The sequence below is a fragment of the Pleurodeles waltl genome, chromosome 10 (genome assembly GCF_031143425.1).
Source record: "Pleurodeles waltl isolate 20211129_DDA chromosome 10, aPleWal1.hap1.20221129, whole genome shotgun sequence".
Taxonomy (NCBI): Eukaryota; Metazoa; Chordata; class Amphibia; order Caudata; family Salamandridae; genus Pleurodeles; species Pleurodeles waltl.
In genome coordinates, this window is record NC_090449.1 from 714,274,193 (window position 1) to 714,295,827 (window position 21,635).

General features: G+C 47.0%; 1 protein-coding gene across 2 annotated transcripts in view; it reads left to right on the forward strand.

The window, feature by feature from the left end:
- CUL2 (cullin 2) overlaps positions 1 to 21,635 on the forward strand; it is a 454,610-nt gene that overhangs the window by 115,838 nt on the left and 317,137 nt on the right. For both annotated transcript variants that reach the window (XM_069211221.1, XM_069211220.1), the window contains exons 3-4: positions 15,048 to 15,150; positions 18,335 to 18,429. In XM_069211221.1, the coding sequence (XP_069067322.1) occupies positions 15,048 to 15,150; positions 18,335 to 18,429 (198 nt within the window). The remainder of the gene's footprint in view (positions 1 to 15,047; positions 15,151 to 18,334; positions 18,430 to 21,635) is intronic.

Here is a 21,635-nt window from a genome sequence, read left to right on the forward strand (position 1 = left end):
GCGGATATCATCGTTTAGTCCTTTTTTTATGTGAGGATAGTTTGTAAATCCAGCGCTGTTCTCAAAGAGGATTTTCTCTAGGTTTCTTGTTCCTAGATTGCCTTATTCTAGTATGACCCACCTGAGATCTTTAACACAGTGTCCAGTCAATATGTAATGTTCCGCCACATTTTTAGTGTTGCGTCTGCACCTGACATTGCTCCTGTACTCCGATATCTTGGTGCTTGTTTCTCTCGTAGTCATGCCTTCGTATTTAAGATTGCATCAGCAGGTTATGAGGGGTATCACTTGTTTCGTGTTACAATTCATATGTTTTCTCAATTTCTAGGGGGAGCATGGACCTAAATCAATTTCTGTAGTGTGTACGGTCAGGTGGCATGCTGGAACCAGACTCGGGGGTGGGGGGCAGGGGGGATGGATGGTGGTGGTGGTGTATTGACCAGAACCAGTTTGGGTGAGCCAAAGTGGGTATCCCCCCACCCAACTACTTAGCATAAAAGTGGCATCCCCAGAATCTTCCCTTCTGTCTGATGAAGGAAGGCAGGGGGTGCTTGCTGTGAACCCAGGACCCCATACATGATTTGAAGTGTCAGTAGACTTACTTGTTTAAGCTACAGTGACACAACAAGCTTCCAAGGACTTACCTGCTTTCCAGCTAGCCAAAACCCAACTGAACCCGACCTGGTCCTCTCTGCTGGTCTCTGTGGGAGTGTTGACCCCCAAGTACTGTCCTGCACATTTAGCTGGTGTCAGAGTGCTCTTCTCCCAGCCTGACTGAAGGCTTCACCAGATCTGATGCAGAGCAGTGGGGAGTAGCACCCTAATGCCAGCTTCACTGACTCCAACGCTGAGTGGCACTCAATTGACGGCTCCACTGACTCTGACACCGAGCAGCATTTGATCTCTTGCTCCCCTCACTTTTACATTTAACACCACAGAGCAGCCTCAGAGTGACCCGATATCTTGTGCGGGGGCTCTCTGTCGTTGCTAAGCCCCTCTTAGGACCCAACTTGCTACTCGGCCCCGCTGGAGACCCTTTGACCCTCTACCCCCACCCAACACAGACACTAAAGTTAGAAGATAAGTCTTCCAGCGGGACAAACCTGTTCCATGCGTCCAACCCACGGCTTCATAGCAGGCAGCCTGAACTTTTCACTTTGAGCTGGTCAAATTCAACCAGATGTCGCAGTTGACGCTTACTGCTTCCTAGCACTATTTTTACCTATAACCTTATGGACTCATACCTCTAATTGTACCGATTAGAGTTCTGTCATTTAGGTCTCATTTTATGTTGAAAAATATCCTTTACTTTTCTAATCTGATTCTGGATTATTCTTAGTTTTTTTTATTTTATTGATGTTTGAGTACTGCATACATACTTTTTCACATTGCATCTAAGTTAAGTCTGACTGCTTTTGTTCTAAGGTACCTTAACGCGCAAGTCTTATTTAGTGATACCGTGACAAGGATTGTGATTATTAGTAACGTGGGCTCCCATCCCCTTTAACCAATCCAATTTCCTCCAATTGGCTACTGTTCACCCTTTGAATCAAAATGTGCTATTTCCTTGTGTGAGGTAATCTGGTCAATTACACCACGGCCAAGTCATCTTGTCCTTGCACAAGGTGTTCCCATCCTAGAGATCTGTATGGCGGTGACATGGGCGTCCCTCTACACCTTTGCCAAACTACTTTTTTGGACTCAGATGTGCTTTGGGATTGGCACTTTGCCAGATATGTGCTGCAAGATGTCCTCCTCTAACCATCCATTAGACCTCCTCTAGGGAAAGAGTTGTTTGAAAATCTATTCAGCAGGTGAGGAATCTACAGGAAGACATATCAATCAGAAGTCTAAGGGTCCGATAACGAGTGTGGCGGTCTGGACCGCCGGCAATGCAGCAGTCGGACCCCCACATTACAACCCTGGCGGCTGGGTTGCCAGGGAACCGCCTGCTCCGTCAGGATCTCAGATCTCGGCAGTCTGGAGGTAGGTGGCGGTCCTAATCCACCAGGTCAGTACTGCAAGCATCGCTGCCTTGGGGATTACGACCCACTTCTCCGCCAGCAGCTTTATGATGGTAGCACCACCATGAAACGACTGGTGGAAAACGGGGGAAGGGGGCCCCGGGGATAATTGGCATGGGCGCAGTGCAGGGGCTCCTCTGGCCAGCACCATGCAGTGAACATTGCAAGGGTGCTGGTGCACCCTTCAGGCTACAGCGTTGCTGCCGGCTTGATTACGAGCCAGAGACAATGCTGTAGCCTGTTTTCCGCTAGGCAAGCCGATCTAGTAGGAAACTCTAAATAACACTGGCAGGGAGGTTGCCGTGTAGGCAGCGGCCACCCTGTCGGGACTTTGGCAGACGGTCTTTCCTGCCAAACTCATTATAGGGCCCTAAGTTACTTTGGCAATGATCTTTCTGGGGCATTCTCTCTCTCCCTACAGATTCCTCACTGATCCCAACCACCTCCCCCATCTGATCCACTGTGACGCCTGGGGTTATTCTATAGGTGAGGAATCTGCAGGTAGTTAGAGTATCCATCAGAAAGCTTTTTTACCAAAGCTGAGTAACTTTTTCTTCTAGTTTAACAATTGTGCAGGGGAAGTTGGATGCTAATGGTTACCCCCTTGAGGCCTTCTCTTTCGTGCTGCAGTTCACTGTGCCTTTTTGATACACCTGCACCACTTCCTCTGGGCTTTCCCACCTTTGTCATCTTTTCATCCCACGTTTGTCATCAGTTGAGGATAAAAGAAAACTCCACTATTAAACTTGCATATAACAATTAGTGACAAGGTCAGTCACTGTTTGCCAGTGCTTAAAGCTGGTCACTGTTGCAAAAACATTTGTGGTGGCTGTCCATTTTAGTATTGTAAATTCATTTGATGATGATTACGACATTATAGAAAATTCCAAGACAGTCACTGCCTCTGTTGACTTTTCCATTGTTGGCTAAATTTAAAAGCAATGTCAAAGCTGATAGCTTATGAGTAGAGAGTGATGTATGAGAGCTGAGAGATAGCGAGACACCAAGACCCACCAATACTCTTTCTGTCAAGGGAGGAGGGAGTGAGGAACATCAGGTCCGTGTATGCAGAAGTGGGAATGGAGAATGAGTAGAGGATTGAGATAGAGATGCGTGGACATGGTAAAGATCTACGAGCATGTGATTGGGAAAAAGAAGCATACCAAGGCTTCCCTGTGAGAGCTAAATCACCAATGGGGTTGAGGGGGGCAGGGTCAGAGGAATCAAATATATTTCCCTATTGCCAGCAGTGGAAGGATGCATCTAACCAATCAAAAATAACAGAGAAACCTAAGATATCCAGAGGCAGGGAACCCAAGAATAGTGAAGAAAGCCATTAGATATGAAGCAGGGAATTGTAATAGCAAGTAAGCAATGCTATCATGTGCAATGTGCAGACTTAAACCATAAGTATATGTTAAAGTATTGGTTACAGTGCTGTCTAGTAGAGACAGCTATAGCCAAAAGGATGGTCCTTTTAACAACTGTGGCGTTCTCAAAAGTTTTTTACATGTCTGATGGATACATCTATCTGTGGATTTCTCACCTTTTGAATACTCCCAATGCCCCAGCATTTGACGGAATTTTTTTTCTTTCTAGCTCTCAACGTCGACGAGGACGTCACAATGGAGCGGCTCCGCACTTGACCCAGTCTGACCCCATCTGAGCCATAAGAAGTCCTCACCGGCTTGCTGGCATCAGTTCCCTTTGTTCCGGGGCTTCGGCGCTATAGGTTTTTCTACCTCCCCAGGTGTAACACTATATCGCGGGAGCTTCTTTTCCGCGTTTTCTTAGTGTTACAATGTCTGCGCAGAAGAAGTCTGGCTTTAAGCCTTTTAGAGATGTGGAGGTCATATGTCAGTTACTGACCCTCACGAAAATTGCCTCTGGTGCCTTAGTTCTGACCACAACATCAGGGGATGCTCTTTTTGCCAGAGTATAAACTTAAAGGCTCTGAAGGAAAGGGAGGTGAAACTGGTCCTGGCAAAGTCTAAAAAAGAGAAATCCGCCATCGAAGAGCCAGGCCTCAAGAGGAGTCACCGTCCTCTAGGTCGCATATAAAGCGTTGTAGTCACAGCTCTCTGTGTCGATCTTCCGAGTTGCTAGCCCGAGGTCTTTGTCGCCAGCATCTAATTCTTGATGCCGTTCGATTTGAGACCCACCTTATCACCTCAACAACCAAATTTGCCTGAGATGTCACCGGTGCCGTCTTTGGTTGAGATCTCAGTGTGTCCTGCAGCGCAATTCTCTCCTATTACTCCACCAGAGCAGGAGACTGAAGAGCAGGAATCAAGTCAGGCTCAGCCTCAACAGGAATATTTGTTTTTTCCGGCTCCTGGGATGGATCCATCCGTCTTCTTAAATGCTGTATTTAGCACTTTCAACAAGGCGATGACCCCAAATGGTGCTCCTGCGGGCCCCACGGGTCTTTTGGCCTTTAATCTTGGAGGCTTCCCGGCACCGTATGAACGGGTTCCTTTCATGCCTTTTCTGCCCACGGCTCCATCCCCTTTGGGGATGACGCTGGTGCCGATACAGATGTCAGATAAATCTCATCCGGCGTTGTCATTCTACTCCACTTCGGCGTAATATCCAGATGCTGGCTCTGGCTCCACAGATGCCACAAAAGACATCCTTGATGTCGGCACACTAGCTATTGACGCCGCGGCTGAAGTCTAGATTGAGATCTAGAAGGGAAGACTTTAGGCTCTTGGAGGAGCAACAATACTGGAAAGAACAGCAAGACGTCGAGGAAGGAGAGATTCCATTACCTGCTCAGGGGGTTGAAGGTATTGAGTTGGCTAGTGGACTGGACACTTCTCCAGAGTGGTAGTTATGACTTGGGGGTATTCATCTCCGGTGGTAACTAGGTATTATGGAGTGATCAGGATTTGCCATTGCCCACATTGGAGTTGAAGTCTAACATCCTGACTGAGGTTCTTCACTCTTCATCTGCTACATCGGAACCTCTGCTGCCATTTAATGAGGCATTGACTGAGCCAGTCCTGGACCTATGGCGGAAACCTGTGACTACTCTGGCTATTTCTGAAGTAATTGCCAGGAGATATTGCGCTGTGCCAGGTGACCTGCAGTTTTAGTCCACACCCGACACCTGAAAGTTTGGTGGTCCAGGCTTCTTTTTCTTCAAAGGCTGCTCCTGATTCATTCCCTACAACTCCAGCAGATAGGAAATCAAAGCGTATGGAACAATCTGCTTAGAAGATCCTTTCCTCATATAGCATGGCATTAAAATCGGTAAATGCTACATGTCTGATGGGCAAGTATATCCATAATGGACTCGGCCAAGGAGGTTGTTCCCAAACTGCCTCAGGATGTGCAGGAACATTTTAAAGAGTTGCTGCAGGATAGTCAAGTGGTGGCTAAGCAAGTCATTCATTCGGGCCTAGATGCAGCAGGCTCTGTTGCCAGAGCCATAGGGACATCTGTGGTGACAAGAAGGCATGTGTGGCCTAGGGGTAGAGGTTCTCCCCTGATGTACAGTCCACCTTAATGGACCTACCTTTTGACGGGTCCAGATTGTTTGGAGACAAGGTTGAGTCCGCATTAGAACGATTCAAGGAGAGCAAGGCCACTGCTAAGTCATTAGGACTTAAGACACTCTCCTCATCCTATAAACCTTTCCGTAGGTTTAGAGGATTTGGAAGCAGCTCCTTCTTCTTTAATGGGAGGCAGCAGTTCCAGTGTTAACAGTCTGCCAACCCCTCTATAAATCCTACAGAGGTGATGGGAGACTTGGACTGTCTGGTGCCGTCCAGCAGCCTTCCTCCTCCTCCAGTTCATTATCCGCTGTGAACCGTTCAGGAAAGCAGCCATAGTTCTCTTCCCTTTCGTTAGCATGTGTTGCCCGTAGGGGGAAGATTAATTCAATTTCTCCAAGAGTGGGAGTCAATAACTTCAGACTCTTGGGTGTTAAGCATTGTAGGAAATGGGTATCCCCTTTCCTTTCGAGAGATTCCCCCTACCTTCCCTCCCCAGCATACTTTTTGGTCAGAAGATCATTTTCTGTTACTTCAGCAGGAGGTACAAAATCTGCTTTAAAAGGACGCAGTGGAGTTGGTTCCGTAGTAGGAAAAGGATTAGGGATGTTATTCAAGATATTCCTGATTTCCCCCTTGTACCCCCCCCCCCCCCCCCCAAAGAAAGATGGCCATTTGAGGCCCATCCTGGACCTGAGGATTTTGAATTGGTTCCCCAAACAGGAGAAATTCAGGAAGCTAACCCTAGCTCTTGTGCTTCTTGCGCAGGACAAAGAAGACTGGATGGTTTCTATCGACTTGCAGGATGCACATTTTCACATCCCCATTCTGCGGTCACACAGGAAGTATCTCCGGTTCACGGTAGGGGCACAGCACTACTAGTTTGCTGTCCTTCCTTTTGGTCTTTCTTCCACACCTTGAGTCTTCCCAAAAGTGTTGGCAGTGGTTGCAGCGCAGCTCAGAAGGGAGGGAATATCACTATTTCCTTGCCCGGACGATTGGTTTATCAAAACCAAGTCTCCAGAGTTGGTGCTGCATCATTTGCAGGGTACAACCCAGTTGTTGGGGAACATGGGCTTTTTGTTAAAAGTGCCCAAGTCTCACCTGGAGCCGTTTCAGCACCTCCTGTTCATAGGGGCAGTAATGGACACAACATTGAATCACTCGTACCTTCCTCCTCAGAGGATTCAAGACATTCAGGCTATGATTCCGATGGTTTAGGATGGAGCGGTTGTTCCAGTCGTAAAGGTCCTGCGCCTGCTCTGTCTGTTCGCTTCCTGTATTCTGTTGGTCACTCACACACATTGGCACATGAGGGCTCTCCACTGGTACCTCTGCAAGCAGTGGTTCAAACACAACGGAGATCTCAAGGAGTCAATAAGAGTCTCCAAGAACACTGCAGCAGATCTTCAGTGGTGGTGTGTGGACGTCAATCTTTCATAAAGGAGGACGTTTTGCCCACCGTCTCCGGTGATCACAGTAATAACGGATGCTTCCACTCTAGGGTGGGGAGCACATCTGGGAGATCTGGAGATCAGGTGTGTTTGGTCTCAACAAGAACAGAGGTTTCACATCAGTCTTGTCATTACAGGCGATACGTCTGGCTCTCAAGGCCTTCCTCCCTTCCATTCGCGGTCAGTTGGTTCAAGCCTTGACAGACAACACTACTGTGATGTTACACATCAATAAACAGGGAGGAGTAGGCTTGTATCTTTTCTGCAGAGAGTCTCTGCGACTCTAGCCCTGGGCTCAGGACTATCAGATTGGCATAGTAGCAAACGATTTGGCCGGAGTTCTCAACGTAAGTGCGGACAGTCTCAGCCGGAACTTTTCAGCTGACCACGAGTGGCGACTTAATCCGGAGATAATTCTCCACGTCTTCTGGTTATGGGGGATGCCTCAGATTAGCCTGTTCCTAATCGTGAGAACGCGCACTGCCCGTCTTTCTGCAGCCCTCCAGTTTCCGATGCAGGGATCATTGGGGGTCGCGTTTCAGTTGAGCTGGAGCAACCGTCTGCATTACGTGTTTCCTCCCATACTCTTGATTCCTTGGGTTCCGAGGAAGATTCGCCAAGACCAGGCCCAAGTCATATTAATAGCCCCGGATTGGCCAAGAAGGGTGTGGTACACAGACCTCCTTCACTCTCTCTGTGCACTCTGCTCCGTCTCCCTCACAGGGCAGACCTCCTCTTGTAGTCATAGGTTCTACACCCCCCACCTCCAGAGCCAGCACCTACATGCCTGGAGATTGAAAGGGGGCAAACGGAATTCCTTTTCTCTTCCTCCAGAAAGGGTGGATGTAATCTGTTTACCCTCTTCTGTGCAGCTCCACCTGTTTGCTGCTGCTGCCTCTGCCGCAAGCAAACTGAGAGCCTGCCTGACTCCCAGTTCGAGGCCCACCTCCACCCGCAGGCATCCACCTGCACCTCATCCCTGGTGACCTACTGGCCATATGTATGTAAGTATCGTGCTGTCTCTCTTTAGTTCTGCTTTTCACTTCTACTTATTTTTCTGTCAATTTTATTTTTTCTTTTCTTTCTTGTCTTTCACTCTCCTTTTTCTCTCCCCGCGTTTCCCGCTCCACTGCTGCCTCTGCGGCCCGCACCCCCACCCTGCGAAGTGCTTTCCCACCCTCCTGCCTCCCAGCTGACTGAACCCCTCTGCCTCTCTCCCCTTCTAATGGCAGCCACTGTGCAGTGAGAGGGCGACTCCTCTGACCTCCTGGTCAGCGTCTGTTCGCCCTCCTCTGTGCAGCTCCACCTGTTTGCTGCTACCTCTGCTGCAAGCGAACTGAGATCCTGCCTGACTCTCAGTTTGAGGTCCACCTCCGCCCACAGGCTCCCATTTGTGCCTCATCCTTGGTGGCTTGTGTCCATCTGTATGCAAATATTTTGCTGTCTCTCTTTAGTATTGATTTTTTACTTCTGCTTATTTTTCTGTCATTTTTATTTTATTTCTTATTTTCTTTCTTTCTTGTCTCTTACCCCCTCTTACTCTCCCTGGGTTTCCCGCGCCTCTGCGGCCCTGCACCCCCTCCCTGCGAAGCGCTTTCCCACCCTCCTGCCTCCCAGCTGACTGGAACTCTCTGCCTCTCTCCCCTTCTTAATGGCGGCTGCTGTGCACTGAGAGGGTGACGACTCTGACCTCCTGGTCAGCGTCTGTTCGCCCTCCTCTGTGTAGCTCCACCTGTTTGCTGCTGCTGCTGACTCTGCTGCAAGCGAACTGAGAGCCTACCTGACTCTCAATTCGAGGCCCACCTCCACCCGCAGGCTCCCACTTGCGCCTCATCCCTGGTGGCCTAGTGGCCATGTGTACGTAGTATCTTGCTGTCTCTCTTTACTTCTGCTTTTTACTTCTGCTTATTTTTCTGTCATTTTTCTTTTCTTTTTTCTTTTCTGTCTTTGTTGTCGATTTCCCTCTCTTTTCACTCTCTCTGCGTTTCCTGTGCCGCTGCTGCCTCTGCGGCCCGCCCCACTCCCTCCCTGCAAAGTGTTCCCCTGCCCTCCTACCTCGCAGCTGTCTGGGCTCCCCTGCCTCTCCCCCATTTTAATGGCAGCCACTGCGCATGGAGCGGGTGACTCCTGACTTCCTGGTCAGCGTCTGTTCGCCCTCCTCTGTGCAGCTCCACCTATTTGCTGCTGCCTCTGCTGCAAGCGAACTGAGAGCCTGCCTGACTCTCAGTTTGAAGCCCACCTCCACCCGCAGGCTCCCACCTGCGCCTCATCCCTTGTGGCCTAGTGTCCATCTTTATGCAAGTATCTTGCTGTCTCTCTTTACTATTGCTTTTTTACTTCTGCTTATTTTTCTGTCATTTGTATTTTATTTCTTATTTTCTTTCTTTCTTGTCTCTTTCCCTCTCCCTGCGTTTCCTGCGCTGCTGCTGCCACTGCAGCACCGCCCCCCTCCCTCCGTACGAAGCGCTTTTATGCACTCCAAGCTCACTGGGACCCCCCCATCTCCATCCCCTCCTTAATGGCGCTGCTGTGCACTGAGAGGGTGACTCCTCTGACCTCCTGGTCAGCATCTGTTCGCCCTCCTCTGTGCAGCTCCACCTGTTTGCTGCTGCTGCCTCTGCTGCGAGGGAACTGGGAGCCTGCCTGACTTTCAGTTCAAAACCCACCTCCACATGCAGGCTCCCTCCTGCGCCTTATCCCTAGTGGCCATCTGTATGTAAGTATCTTGCTGTCTCTTTACTTCTGCTTTTTAGTTCTGCTTATTTTTCCGTCATATTTCTGTTATTTTTTCTTGGTTTTTTTCCATGTCTCTTTCCTTCTCCTTTCACTCTCCCCGCGTTTCCTGTGCCACTGTTGCCCCTTTGGCACTCCCCCCCCTCCCTGCAAAGCGGTTTCCCGCCCTCACGCCTCCCAGCTGACTAGACCCCCCCCCCGCCTCTCTCCCTTTCTTAATGGCAGCCGCTGTGCACTGATAGGACGACTCCTCTGACCTCCTGGTCAGCCTCTGTTCTCACCCCTCTGTGCAGTTCCATCTGTTTGCTGCTGTCTCTGCTGCGAGCTAACTGAGAGCCTGCCAGCCTTTCAGTTGGAGGCCTACCTCCACCCACAGGCTCCCACCTGCACCTCATCCCTAGTGGCCTAGACTCATCTCCCTCCCCTTCTTAATGGCAGCCGCGCTGCAGTCGCGCCAAATGTGCACGGAAAGCAAGCCCGTCTGCGCCTGGAGTGCACCTGTCGGCACGAACGCTGGTCCTCCGACCTTCCATCGCTACAACGTGGAGACCCTCCATGCGCTGAACACAGGATGATCTGCCTCCTGCTTTCTTGTGTCACCCAGCGACACCCATGGACTGTCCTCCTGCCTCCACTGCCACCGCACCCTCGCCCTACATCAAGCACTGGATCCTCCTTCCGCGGATCCATCACACACAAAGCCGGAGCATCTCCGCTGCATCTTCGTCAACATTTGCTTCCTCCATAAACACGCCGGAGAACTCTGGTACCTACTGGACTCCACCTGCCTGGACATTGCCTTTCTCATTGAACTTGGACAAACCCAGCATCTGCACCGGACATTGCCATCCCCAGCGACTATAAGCTGGTCAGCAAAGATTGGCCTTCTTGCCCAGGTGGTAGCCTGGCGATCGTAGAGAAATCCTCCCTATGCTTGACAACCAACGTAGAAGAACACTACCGCCCACCCCCGTCATGGAGCACCTCCATTTCCAGATACACACCACACCTAAGTCAACCTTCCGTTGCACCCTCATCTACAGGCCACCCAGCCCGATCCAGCTTTATGTGACTCTATCGTTGACATCATTTCTCCTTACTCTCTCGCCTCCTCGAACTACTTCCTCCTCGGCAACCTCAACTACCACATTGGCAACAGTGAAACACTAGCACCGCTTCCCTGCTCGACAACCTCGCCACAATAGGACTAAAGCTACTGGTCACCTCACCAACACACATCGCAGAACTCACGCTCTACGCCATTTTTTCCACCAGCAACAACATCACCATCGACAAAATCTCCACACTTCACTGGACTGACCACCACTGCATCCATTTCACCTCCACCTTACCGACCATCCACCTCCACACACTCCAAGCCCCAAGCAGAAAATGGAACCAGATCACCAAGGAACAGCTTTCCAACACCCTCAGCAAGTCTCCTCCAACCCCCTCCGCAGACACCAACATCTCAGCACAGAACTTCCACCAGTGGATCTCCAAATGCGCCAACACTCTAGCACCTCTCCGTAGGACCTCAGCTACACACCACCTCAAGAAGGCTAGCTTGGACTCTTTGCACCTGCAGAGAAAAGATGGAGTAACAGCAATCCCGGACGACTTTGAGGCTTTCAGAGCAGCCACCAAATCCCACCACCACCTCATCAGAGTCACCAGGAATGTCGCCTTGCAGGACAGCATCAGCACCACCTCTCTCCACACCAAAGAGCTCTTCGCCGTGGTCAAAGGGTTTGTCACCCTTCATTCAGAAACAGCTAGCATCCCTCCATCTCAAGACCTCTGCGACAGGCTAGCCAACTTATTCCACTGGAAATTCAAAGATATGTACGACCGGTTTGGATCCCAAGACCCTCTGAGCCCTCCAACAACTCCCCAGATCTGTCCCATCGAACCACCATAGACCCTACACTGCTGGAACACCCTCATGACCAGCTTCCAATCATGAGCCCCTACGGACCTCTGTTCTCACCACATTTTCAACAAGGCCAACACATCCATTGCACCCAAGCTCCGACACACCCTCAACTGTTCCATAGAGACAGCCACCTTTCCAGAGCACTGGAAGCACGCCGAGATCTGCCCACTCTTGACGAAACCCACAGCTGAACCCTTGGACCTCAAGAATTACTGCCCCACCTCTCTGCTGCTTTTCCCAGCCAAGGTCATCGAAAAGGCCATCAACGCTCAGCACTGTAAGCACATCGAGTACAACAACACCCTTGACACCTCCCTATAAGGCTTCGGGAACAATCAAAGTATGGAGACCGCCCTCCTTGCCGCCACAGATGACATCCATTCGCTCCTCAACCGTGGCCTTACAGCAGCCCTCATCCTACTGAACCTGTCGACCACCTTCAACATGGTCTCACACCTCACCCTCTGCTCCAAGCTCCACGCAGCCAACATCCACGGAAAGGCCGTACAATAGATAAGCTCCTTCCTGTCTGGCAGAACACAGAAAGTCAGACTCCTGCCTTACCCATAAGAACCTACGGCGATCAGCTGTGGAGTTTGACAGGGCTCCTCCCGGAGCCCCACACTCATCAATGTCTTTATGGCCCCTCTTGCATCCATCGTCAAGGACCACGGGCTGAACATCGTCTCCTACGCCAACTATACCCACGATACCCAGCTGATCATCTTACTGACCGAAGACCCCACTACTGCCTGGAAGAATTTCCACAGTTGAATGGAAGCTGTCGCCACTTGGATGAAGGACAGCAGCTTCAAGCTCAACTCTGACAAGACCAAGATCCTCATCCTGGGACGACTCCTGGTTGCCATCGATCCTCGACCCTCCCCACCCCAACAGACCACACACACGCAACCTCAACTTCATCCTGGACTCATCATTCACCTAGACCCATCAAGTCAACTCATTCGCATCTCTCTGCTTTCACACACTCCACCTTCTCCAAAAGATCTATTAATGGATCCCAAAGGGCTGCTGAAATCCGTAACCCATGCTCTGGTTACCATCAGACTCGACTATGGCAACACCCTCTATGCCGGTACCACCCAGAAGAACCTCAAGAAGTTATAGCAAATCCAAAATACCTCTGCCAGACTCATCCTGGACATTTCCCACCGCAAACATATCTCCGGCCACCTAAGAGACCCCCACTGGCTCCCTATCGAGAACAGATTTAACTTCAAGCTCCCTGTCCACGCTTACAAGGCCTTCCATGAACTAGGACCCACCTAACTCAACCACTGCATCACCTTCTACTCCCTCACCAGACACTAGCCACCGTACCCCACATACGGAAGACCTCGGCTGGAGGGAGACCCTTCGCCTACCTCGCGGCAAAGAGCTGGAACTCCCTTCCCCTGCACCTCTGACAGTCACCATCACTGCCCCAATTCAGGAAGGACCTTAAAACCTGGCTCTTCAACTGAAAATCAGATTACAAACCCCCTTAGCGCCTTGAGGCCCTTATGTGTGAGTAGTCCGCTATACAAACCCTGATTTGATTATTAGCCAGGCGACACTCCACCAAAACTGTTTATGCTGGCCAGGTATGTTAAATGCTGTGAGGAGAGGTATGTTGATCTTTTAAAGTCCCATTTGGCCAATGTTTTACAGTTGCTCTCTCCTTGGCACAACAAGGTTGCGCAGTTGCGACTATGAAGGGCTATTTATCTGTTCTGTCTGCATTTATTTGTTTACCTGACCAACCCTCTTTAGTTAAGTCCCTTATAGTTCTAAGGTTTCTTAAAGGTTTGACTAATAGGTTTCCTCCCACTCGGTTTATAATGCCTCAGTAGGATTTAAATATAGTTTTAACGTATCTGATGTGTACACCGTTTAAACCTTTGCATCATTTAAAACTGTTATTCTCATAGCGATCACGTAGACTAGGTGTGCTAGTGAGCTGCAAGCTCTGAGTGTAAACCCCCGTTTACTATTTTCCATGCCAACAAGGTGGTTTTGAGAACCAGAGCTGCTTTCCTGCCACAGGTGGTGACTTCATTTCGTTTGGGGCAGTCCATCACCCTTCCGTCCTTTTACCCTCCTCCCTATCCCTCTAAGGAAGAGGAAAGGGTGCACCGTCTGGATCCAAAGAGCATTGAACTTCTACCTCGACAGGATGAGAGAGTTTAGGACGGATGATCAGCTCTTCATGAGCATGGGCGAGATGAAGGGCCAGGCCCTCCACAAAAGGACACTATCAAGGTGGGTCATTATTTGCAATAAAATTTGTTATGCACTGGAAAATAAGGATCTTCCCTAGGGTATTAGAGCTCATTCGACCAGAGATAAGTCTACTACTTCTGCTTTGGCTAGCAGTATACCTGTTGTTGACATCTGTAAGACAGCAACCTGGGCTTCCCTCTACACATTACTGCTTGGACTGGGAAGTGAGGAGGGACAGACATTTTGCCCATTCTGTGCTGCAGGACTTCTTGGTATAGTCAGTAGGGCGCCCACCTCCAAGAGTGGGACTGCTTTGGGATTCTGTTCACAAGGTGATGAATCCACAGGTAGACGTATGCATCAGAAGAACAAGTTACTTACCTTTGGTAACGCTTTTTCTCGTGGATACAGTATCTATCTGTGGATTCCTCACTGCACCTCCCACCTCCCCATTGCCTGTCTGGTTATGCCAAGAACAAAATTGTTTTTATATATTATATATATGTATTTCTGGCAAGTGGTATATGCAGATTGTCTGTTTATATATGGAGGTATATATATCAATTCTTGTATTGTTTGCACTTGTGCTTGTGATGTTGGTGTCACGTTCGCCTCGAGGGAACGGTCCTAAAAGTGGGTGAAACTGATGTCAGGCCGCAGACAAGGGCTTCTTATGGCTCCGATGACGTCAAACGGAGTCACATGTGGAGCCATTCCATTGTGACTTCCTCATCAACGTGGAGAGCTAGAAAGAAAAAAAATTCAGTTGAATGCTGGTGCATTGGGAGTATTCAAAAGATGAGGAATCCACAGGTAGATACTGTATTGACCTGAAAAAGAATTACTGGAGGTTAGTAACTTATTCTTTTAGCAGGTTGCCATTTTTACCAATAGTTTTTTGCATGCCCTCACCTTTTCATTTTGACTTTTAAAGTACAACTAATAATGTTAGGTTTTCCTCACGCTCAGCGTTCATTCATTTCATAATGGTTTTGATGCCAGGACTGTGTGGTTTGCTAATACAACTGTGACTTCAGGATTGCTTCAAGGAATGTATGACATCAGAGAGAAAAGGAAAGTATCCTATTGTTTGAGTGAAGATATCTGTTTAATTGCAAAGGAATGCGTACCTTAAAATTAAACCATTATTAGGATATTGTAAACCTTGACAGACAATCAGTGATATTTATGCATTGTGTGTGGCTTATCCGGAACCACTTGGAGAGCGACTTTATTCAGAGACCAAAGTATTTTTGGAAAATCATGTCCAGCAGTTGTACCAGGTAAGGCATTCATATTTGAATACTTTCATATTTCAGTGAAGATGTTCTTGCAAAATGTAATGTGTTGGCTGGTTCACAGATTCTGGCTCAATTTTCAATAGATGAACAATTGTTTATTTTGAAAAACTTGTTATTAACTTCTCTCAGTCTTGTATGTCGGGGCTTCACAATTCCACAGGCAAAGTTATCAACAGTATACTGAGCAACATAAGCAATCCACATCAGTACATAGCATATCTTAAAGTTATACAATAATATAGGCAGCAGTTGCAGGACCAAAGTCTTCCCTTCATCCTCCCACCCGTTAAGGAGCACCTCTTTTCTCAGACATTATCCAGTTGTGGCCCACCGTGGACGTTAGTCGTCCATGGTCTATTTGGAATCGGCTCCAGGAGAATCCACTGTGCCTCCGCCCGTCCAGTACATATTCTTTGATACTTCTTGGAACATCACCTTGCTATACAAATAGGTATTTCAAGCCCCATGCAGAAATCCATACCTCAAGCCTATCCTTCGACTGAAGGAGCCTGTACATCTTTCCATGCCTTTGCGATATCCCTCTTGGCGAGTCCCAGGCCTAACCATAAAAGTGTTTTGATATCTTGTACCTTCTAGCCCTTGGGAGACGTGTAAAAGGATCAGTTTGGAGTCCCTTGGAATACTCCTGCCCAAAACCTCCTCCAGCTTCCCCAGGACTCCAGCCCAGAATCAGGAGAGAACAGAGCAGTACCAGAACATGTGTGTCAAATTCCCTGGTGTGTCCCCACACTGCAAGCAGGCACCATTAGTCAAATAGCCCATGCGTTGTAGTCGCGCCCTGGTATAAGTGCTATGAAGCAATTTCAGTGAATGTACCTGAACTGGGAAGCTATGGCTGTCTCTGGGTGCTTCCAGTACCTCCCTCCATTTGGCATCATCCAGGTCTCCTAAATCTGCTTCCTAGGCCCTACGCACACTCTTTATAGGATCAAGCATATTCCAGAGGAGCATTCTGTGATAGTTAATGATCTGTCATGTTTGTCAATAGCAGCTTGGCCTCTAGATGCGAAAACTCCGGTATCTCTGTGAAGTGCCTGAAGCGTGGCTGTCGGTGTGTGGGGAAGCTGTAGGTATCTAAAAAAAAAACTGCTTGCAGTAAAGTTTGAATTCCCTTTATAAATCATGAAAGGATTTTAATGTTCCATTCTCTAGTGTGTCCCTTAAATTGGAGATCCCAAGCTGGCTGGCTGATAACACTGCTTTTTTAAATATTCAAATTAGTTGGGGGAAGGTATGTACTCAGTGAATTCTGTTGTTTATTAGTGTGGTTGGAATTTCTGCTGGGGAAACCAAGGCCCTTTCAAATTAATGGCACACTGAAGTTTAAAGTTTAATCTTTCATGGCTTGGGAAGCAGTGGTTATTTTACTGCTCTTTTTCTTTAGAGTTTCTATATTCTCAAGTGAGGAACTGAGACCTCAAGTCATTCAGTAAGTCTGTTTTGATGCCTATCTGGTAGAGGGGATATAAATTCATGATCTAGTAGTATCTCTTGAAAACTGAAATCTGGTTTTGCCATCTTCATTCTTTTTGTCCTTGCTGATTTCCAAATGACCAGGGATGCCAGCAGTCTGCTTGTTTTTCCCCTTCAGGGCTGCAAAGCTCTAATTCTACAAGTTGAATATGCACAGGTTTTCTATTCTCTTCATATGCTTGCCCCTATAGTCCTGGAGTTTTCCCTGCACCAAATCGAACCAAGCCACTACTCAAGTGCCTTGAAGCATTTCAGCTGCCATCTGAGAACCTGTGATCGTACGCTGAATCAACAAATCACCCAGTTGATATCTGGGTCCATCCACTGCCATGTGCCCAGAAGAGGGACACCAATTGAAGACAGTCCCATTCTTATTACTACCTCAGGACACTGCTGCGTGGCTCTCGTCTGCTCAGAGGCCATGTAGCAGATGCTTTACACACCTGTGGCTGGTGCACCAGAATGAGGTCTATTGTGGACCCTAACTATGGGTGAGGCAAACACTGAATGAAAAATGGAGTACCTGCGAGTGCCAGCCAGACTGGGATACCGATGGGTGATGGGGTAAGGAAGGTGGGAGCATCCTAAGTGGGATGTAGATGTCCCACACAAGAGACTCTACACAACTGATGCCATTTATGTAGCATGTAGTATTGAGTTCTAATGTGTATTAAAGTATTGAATTTGTAAGGGGAGATTGCCATCTATTAACCAACTTCATTATCTAGGTCCCTTACCCCCAGTCTCAGGAAAACATTTCCACTGTCTGCGAAAGTAAACTCACCTCCATGTTTTGCACATGAACAGGCCTGGGGCCTCCAAAATGGAACCCAAAAGGCTTGTTCACTCTGGTTAACTCATCTCTTATTGTAGGCAGACGTCTTTGGGTTACATGTTTAGGCAACCTTAATTACTTCCAAATTTGAAGACTGTGATATCAGTTGCTAAATGCATGTTAATTGTTTCAGTGAACTGATTTAATTATAATTGTCTTTTGGGGAAGCTAAGAAAGTGAGGAGGAAACTTATCATGGTTTGACCTTTATTGATGTTTAAGGAAATCTTGGAATCCCCTGAGGACGTACTGATTTAGATCACAGAACTTACTTGTCTGGACTGATTTGCTGCAAATTATGTATCCTCATGATAATTGATAAATAAGACATTCTAACTGTCATTTTGTTTGGTTTTATGAACTTCAGTGTGGCGTGGACAGTTTCCTCAATTTGTTTGCAGGCTGTGTGCAGTTTTCTATTTGGAATTATTTTAGCAAGGCACTTTCCTTGCAGCTCAACAGTTATTGGGCAGTACCAATCGGGCTAAAATGCTGTGTGGATGATGCTCTATAAATAATTGTCTAACCAAGAACAAAAATTACTATGTTGAGTATGACTGCGACTGATATTGTTAAAAAGTATTATAGGATGGCAGCAATTTCTTTACAAAAGATGGATTATACTCTACACTAAAACATCCCAGTTACCATTATACTTCAGTTAAGTCCTCCTCCATATTCTGAAAGAAAAAGATCAGTCTTATCGCAAGCTGACCTGTGTGTTAAAAGATTGGTAGCTGGTGTGTTTATAAATATAGACCATACTGCATTGTATCTCTAATTGAGTGATTCATATACGTTTAGGCTTATCAAAATGCTTGTTTTTTCATGTTAATAGAGAGTACTGAATTCTGAAGAGCAAGTATTGGTTATGTATCACAGATATTGGGAAGAATATAGTCGAGGAGCGGACTATATGGACTGCTTATACAGGTACTGTAAAAACCAGATAACCAAGATTCTTTATGCCACTGAATGTTAAATGTGTGTATAGTAAAGGAGAGATTGGCGGTTCACGATGGAGTGAGTGATAACGATCCCTTGTTGTCTGTGTCTTTGCATGTATATTTAGTGTTGAATTTTCAACACTTGTTTTAACTATTTTTGTATATACTGTAAGAATAGCTCTGGTAATGTGTGCTTTTCTGTTTAATTATTAGTCATATAAAAAACATTCTTGTTTGCCATTTTATCCAGGGTCCACAGCTTTAGGAGGGCCCTTAGCACGCTAAAATTGAGTGCCAGGGGTCTCTTCTAACAGGGCAGGGGATACATGATGTACCCTGATGATCAGTCGTCTAGTGGAATCCCTCAACATTATGATAGACAAACTCAGTAGGTGTCATCTTCTCAACCCCAAATAGCGTCTGCACCCAGAGGTATTACTGTTGGGTAGGATTTTTGTTTTACTGCTACTGAAAACTCTCTCTGCCTAGTATCTTTCTCTTCAGGGTCTCTAGGAGATGCATTGTGTGAGACCTCTGTCAGCTGTAGACTTTCCCTCCTCTGTCTCTGATTCCACGAGTGACATAGAAAGTCAGGTAAGATCAAGCACAGCTTATTCTAATTTCCCAGGACTGGTCTTCCGGAGTTAGTACTGCAAACTCCTGATTTGGAGCAATTGCCCATCACTCCAACAGCCTCTTCAGGAGGACCTCCTGTCCCAGCAGTACGGCATAGTTTTACACACTAACTAATACTTCCTACACCTCCCGGTGTGCGTATTGAGCAGAACCAATATCAAAATGTTGGTTTTTAGTTCAAAGTGGTGGATGCCATTTTGGCATCTCACCTCTGTGGCAAGTTTTTACTATACAGACTGTTGGAATGAATTTGTCACCTAGTGTGGAGAGAGTCAAGTAGACTACTCTCCTGGCAAAATTTGCTCTGCAAGGTTTTACTTTGGGCACAGTAACCGGTTACTTTTCAGCCCTTTAGGTCTTTCATTGTTTGCCAGTTCAGCCCTTGTAATTTAAGGCACCCATTGTGATGCATTTCTTAAATGGCTTGTACATGTTTCCCCTGCTTCCTTGTTTGTAATGCAGTTGGACCATAGTTGAGTTGTGACCTTCCTGACATATGCTTCCTTCATGCCTTTCCGTAGATGTACTCTGAGTTTCCTGACCGTGAAAACTGGGTTTCTTTTTGCCATCACTTCTGCTTGTTGCATCAGCAAGCTGCATTCTTTGTCAGCTTAACCTTCTTATGCTACATTTTGTACTTGATAAAGGGGTACTTGGAAATAGTGTTTCTCTAGTATTGGATCTTTCATAGATTCACATGCTTTAATCATTCCCCGTCGTCAAAGTAGGAGTCTCATGGCACCATGGAAAGCAGTAGAGAAAAATCTACAAAGGGATTTAATGTTAGACATTCACTTTATTAGCTTATTAGTGACTTTTTTTTAAAAAGACCCAAAGTCCAGCCAATCAGGTGACAGCACCCTTTAGTACCTTCTCCACAGAGGTTGCAGTCTCTCAGATATTCTTCCACACGTTCTGTGATGGGAGTCTAGCTAACCTTTGCTTATTTTACTTTTTTTTTTCTCAATCTTTGAAGATTTCTCTTGAGGACATCATTTTGTACTGATATGTACCTATATTATGACTAAATCAACATGCACCTGCAACAGCATTACCAACACCGGGTGCTACACTAGCGAATCCTCCTGATGACGCATCTTCCATGGATGATGGAAGGGAGAAAGGGAAAATTGGAAACACTACCTCGGATCCCAACGAATGGGCTGGCTACCTTATCCAAACACCATCCCCTCTAGCGCCACCATAAGTGGACACCCCACTTTGATGTCTTGAAAGGGCTGCCAAAAGATTTCAACTTCCAATAATTACCAAACAATCAGATTATTTCCTTTAATGATTTTTAAAGAGCCCACACAAAAAACTATTCAGGCTATCCCAGTTGTGGATTCTATTTGGGAACAGGGCCTCAAGATTATGAAAAATCCAGCAAAGGTTTCAGCGGTCCTCCCTAGGATGGATAAAAAATATAAAGTACCCGACGATCCTCTGGCATGTTTAATTGGACAGCCTGAACCGTATTCAGTTATATCACAAGTGGCCCAGCGTCGCTCTAAAAATCTGTTCACTTTCAATTCCACCCCACCGGACAGAGATGGTTGTAGACTAGACAATATCAGGAAGCAATTGTCTTCCATGGCAGCTACAACCGTCTGAGGGGCAAACTCTCTCTCTGGCAGTTCTCAGCCTTTACAGCCAATAAATGTGGTCTGACGTCACCACATAAATTGACCTTTTGCCAGAGGAAACAAAACCTGAGGCACAAAAGATTCTGCAGTGTTGTGGATGACTCTCGCCTGTCAGTGAGACTGCTAGTTTAGGGGCAGCCATTCTTTTGCCCCCCTCACCCTCCGGTTCTCAAAATATATATTGAAAAGACTGCAATCAACGATAAAATGCATGGGCTGCAGTGAGTATGACAATGAGAAATAACAGAAGCAGAATGGCGAGGATAAAAGTGGTAAATATGAAAACCCCAACATAGTGCAATTACATGAAATATGCAATTCTTAGTAATGAGGCCTAAACCCTACCCTAAATTGAGAGCTGGGTATGGTAAGCCTAATCTGCCAATACAGCATCCACGAGAAATGCCCCCAATCCATTTACCTTTGGATGACATTGGCCTCTTAGTCTCTGGATCAGGAATCATAGAGACACAAGGCTGAGATTCACTGCAAAGCAGCGTAGAGTCTAGATGGTGTATCCTAGTGTAACCCCATCTAACTTACTTGGTCTTGTTAGCTGTTTTTATAGGGCACGTTATTGTTTGTGCATGAATCCTGACACGAGTATGTACCTAAACATCAGATTGTGTGTGCAAACTTGTGTCGACAATTACATAACAATACCGGACATGTTTGCATTCTGTTCTTGTCAACGTAAAACAAAAGGAGCATGATGACAATACCCACGTCTATCATTGATAATGACGCGTTCTCAGAATGACACTGATTAGGAAATGAAAAGATTTCTCTAAAATGAACGCATCTGCAAGCAGTGCTAAAAGGAAATAAATAATTAAATAGAATTAAACAGAGCATGTTAAGTTGGACAAAGAGGACTAGGTAAAAAGGTCAACAGGCTCGCAAGCTACAA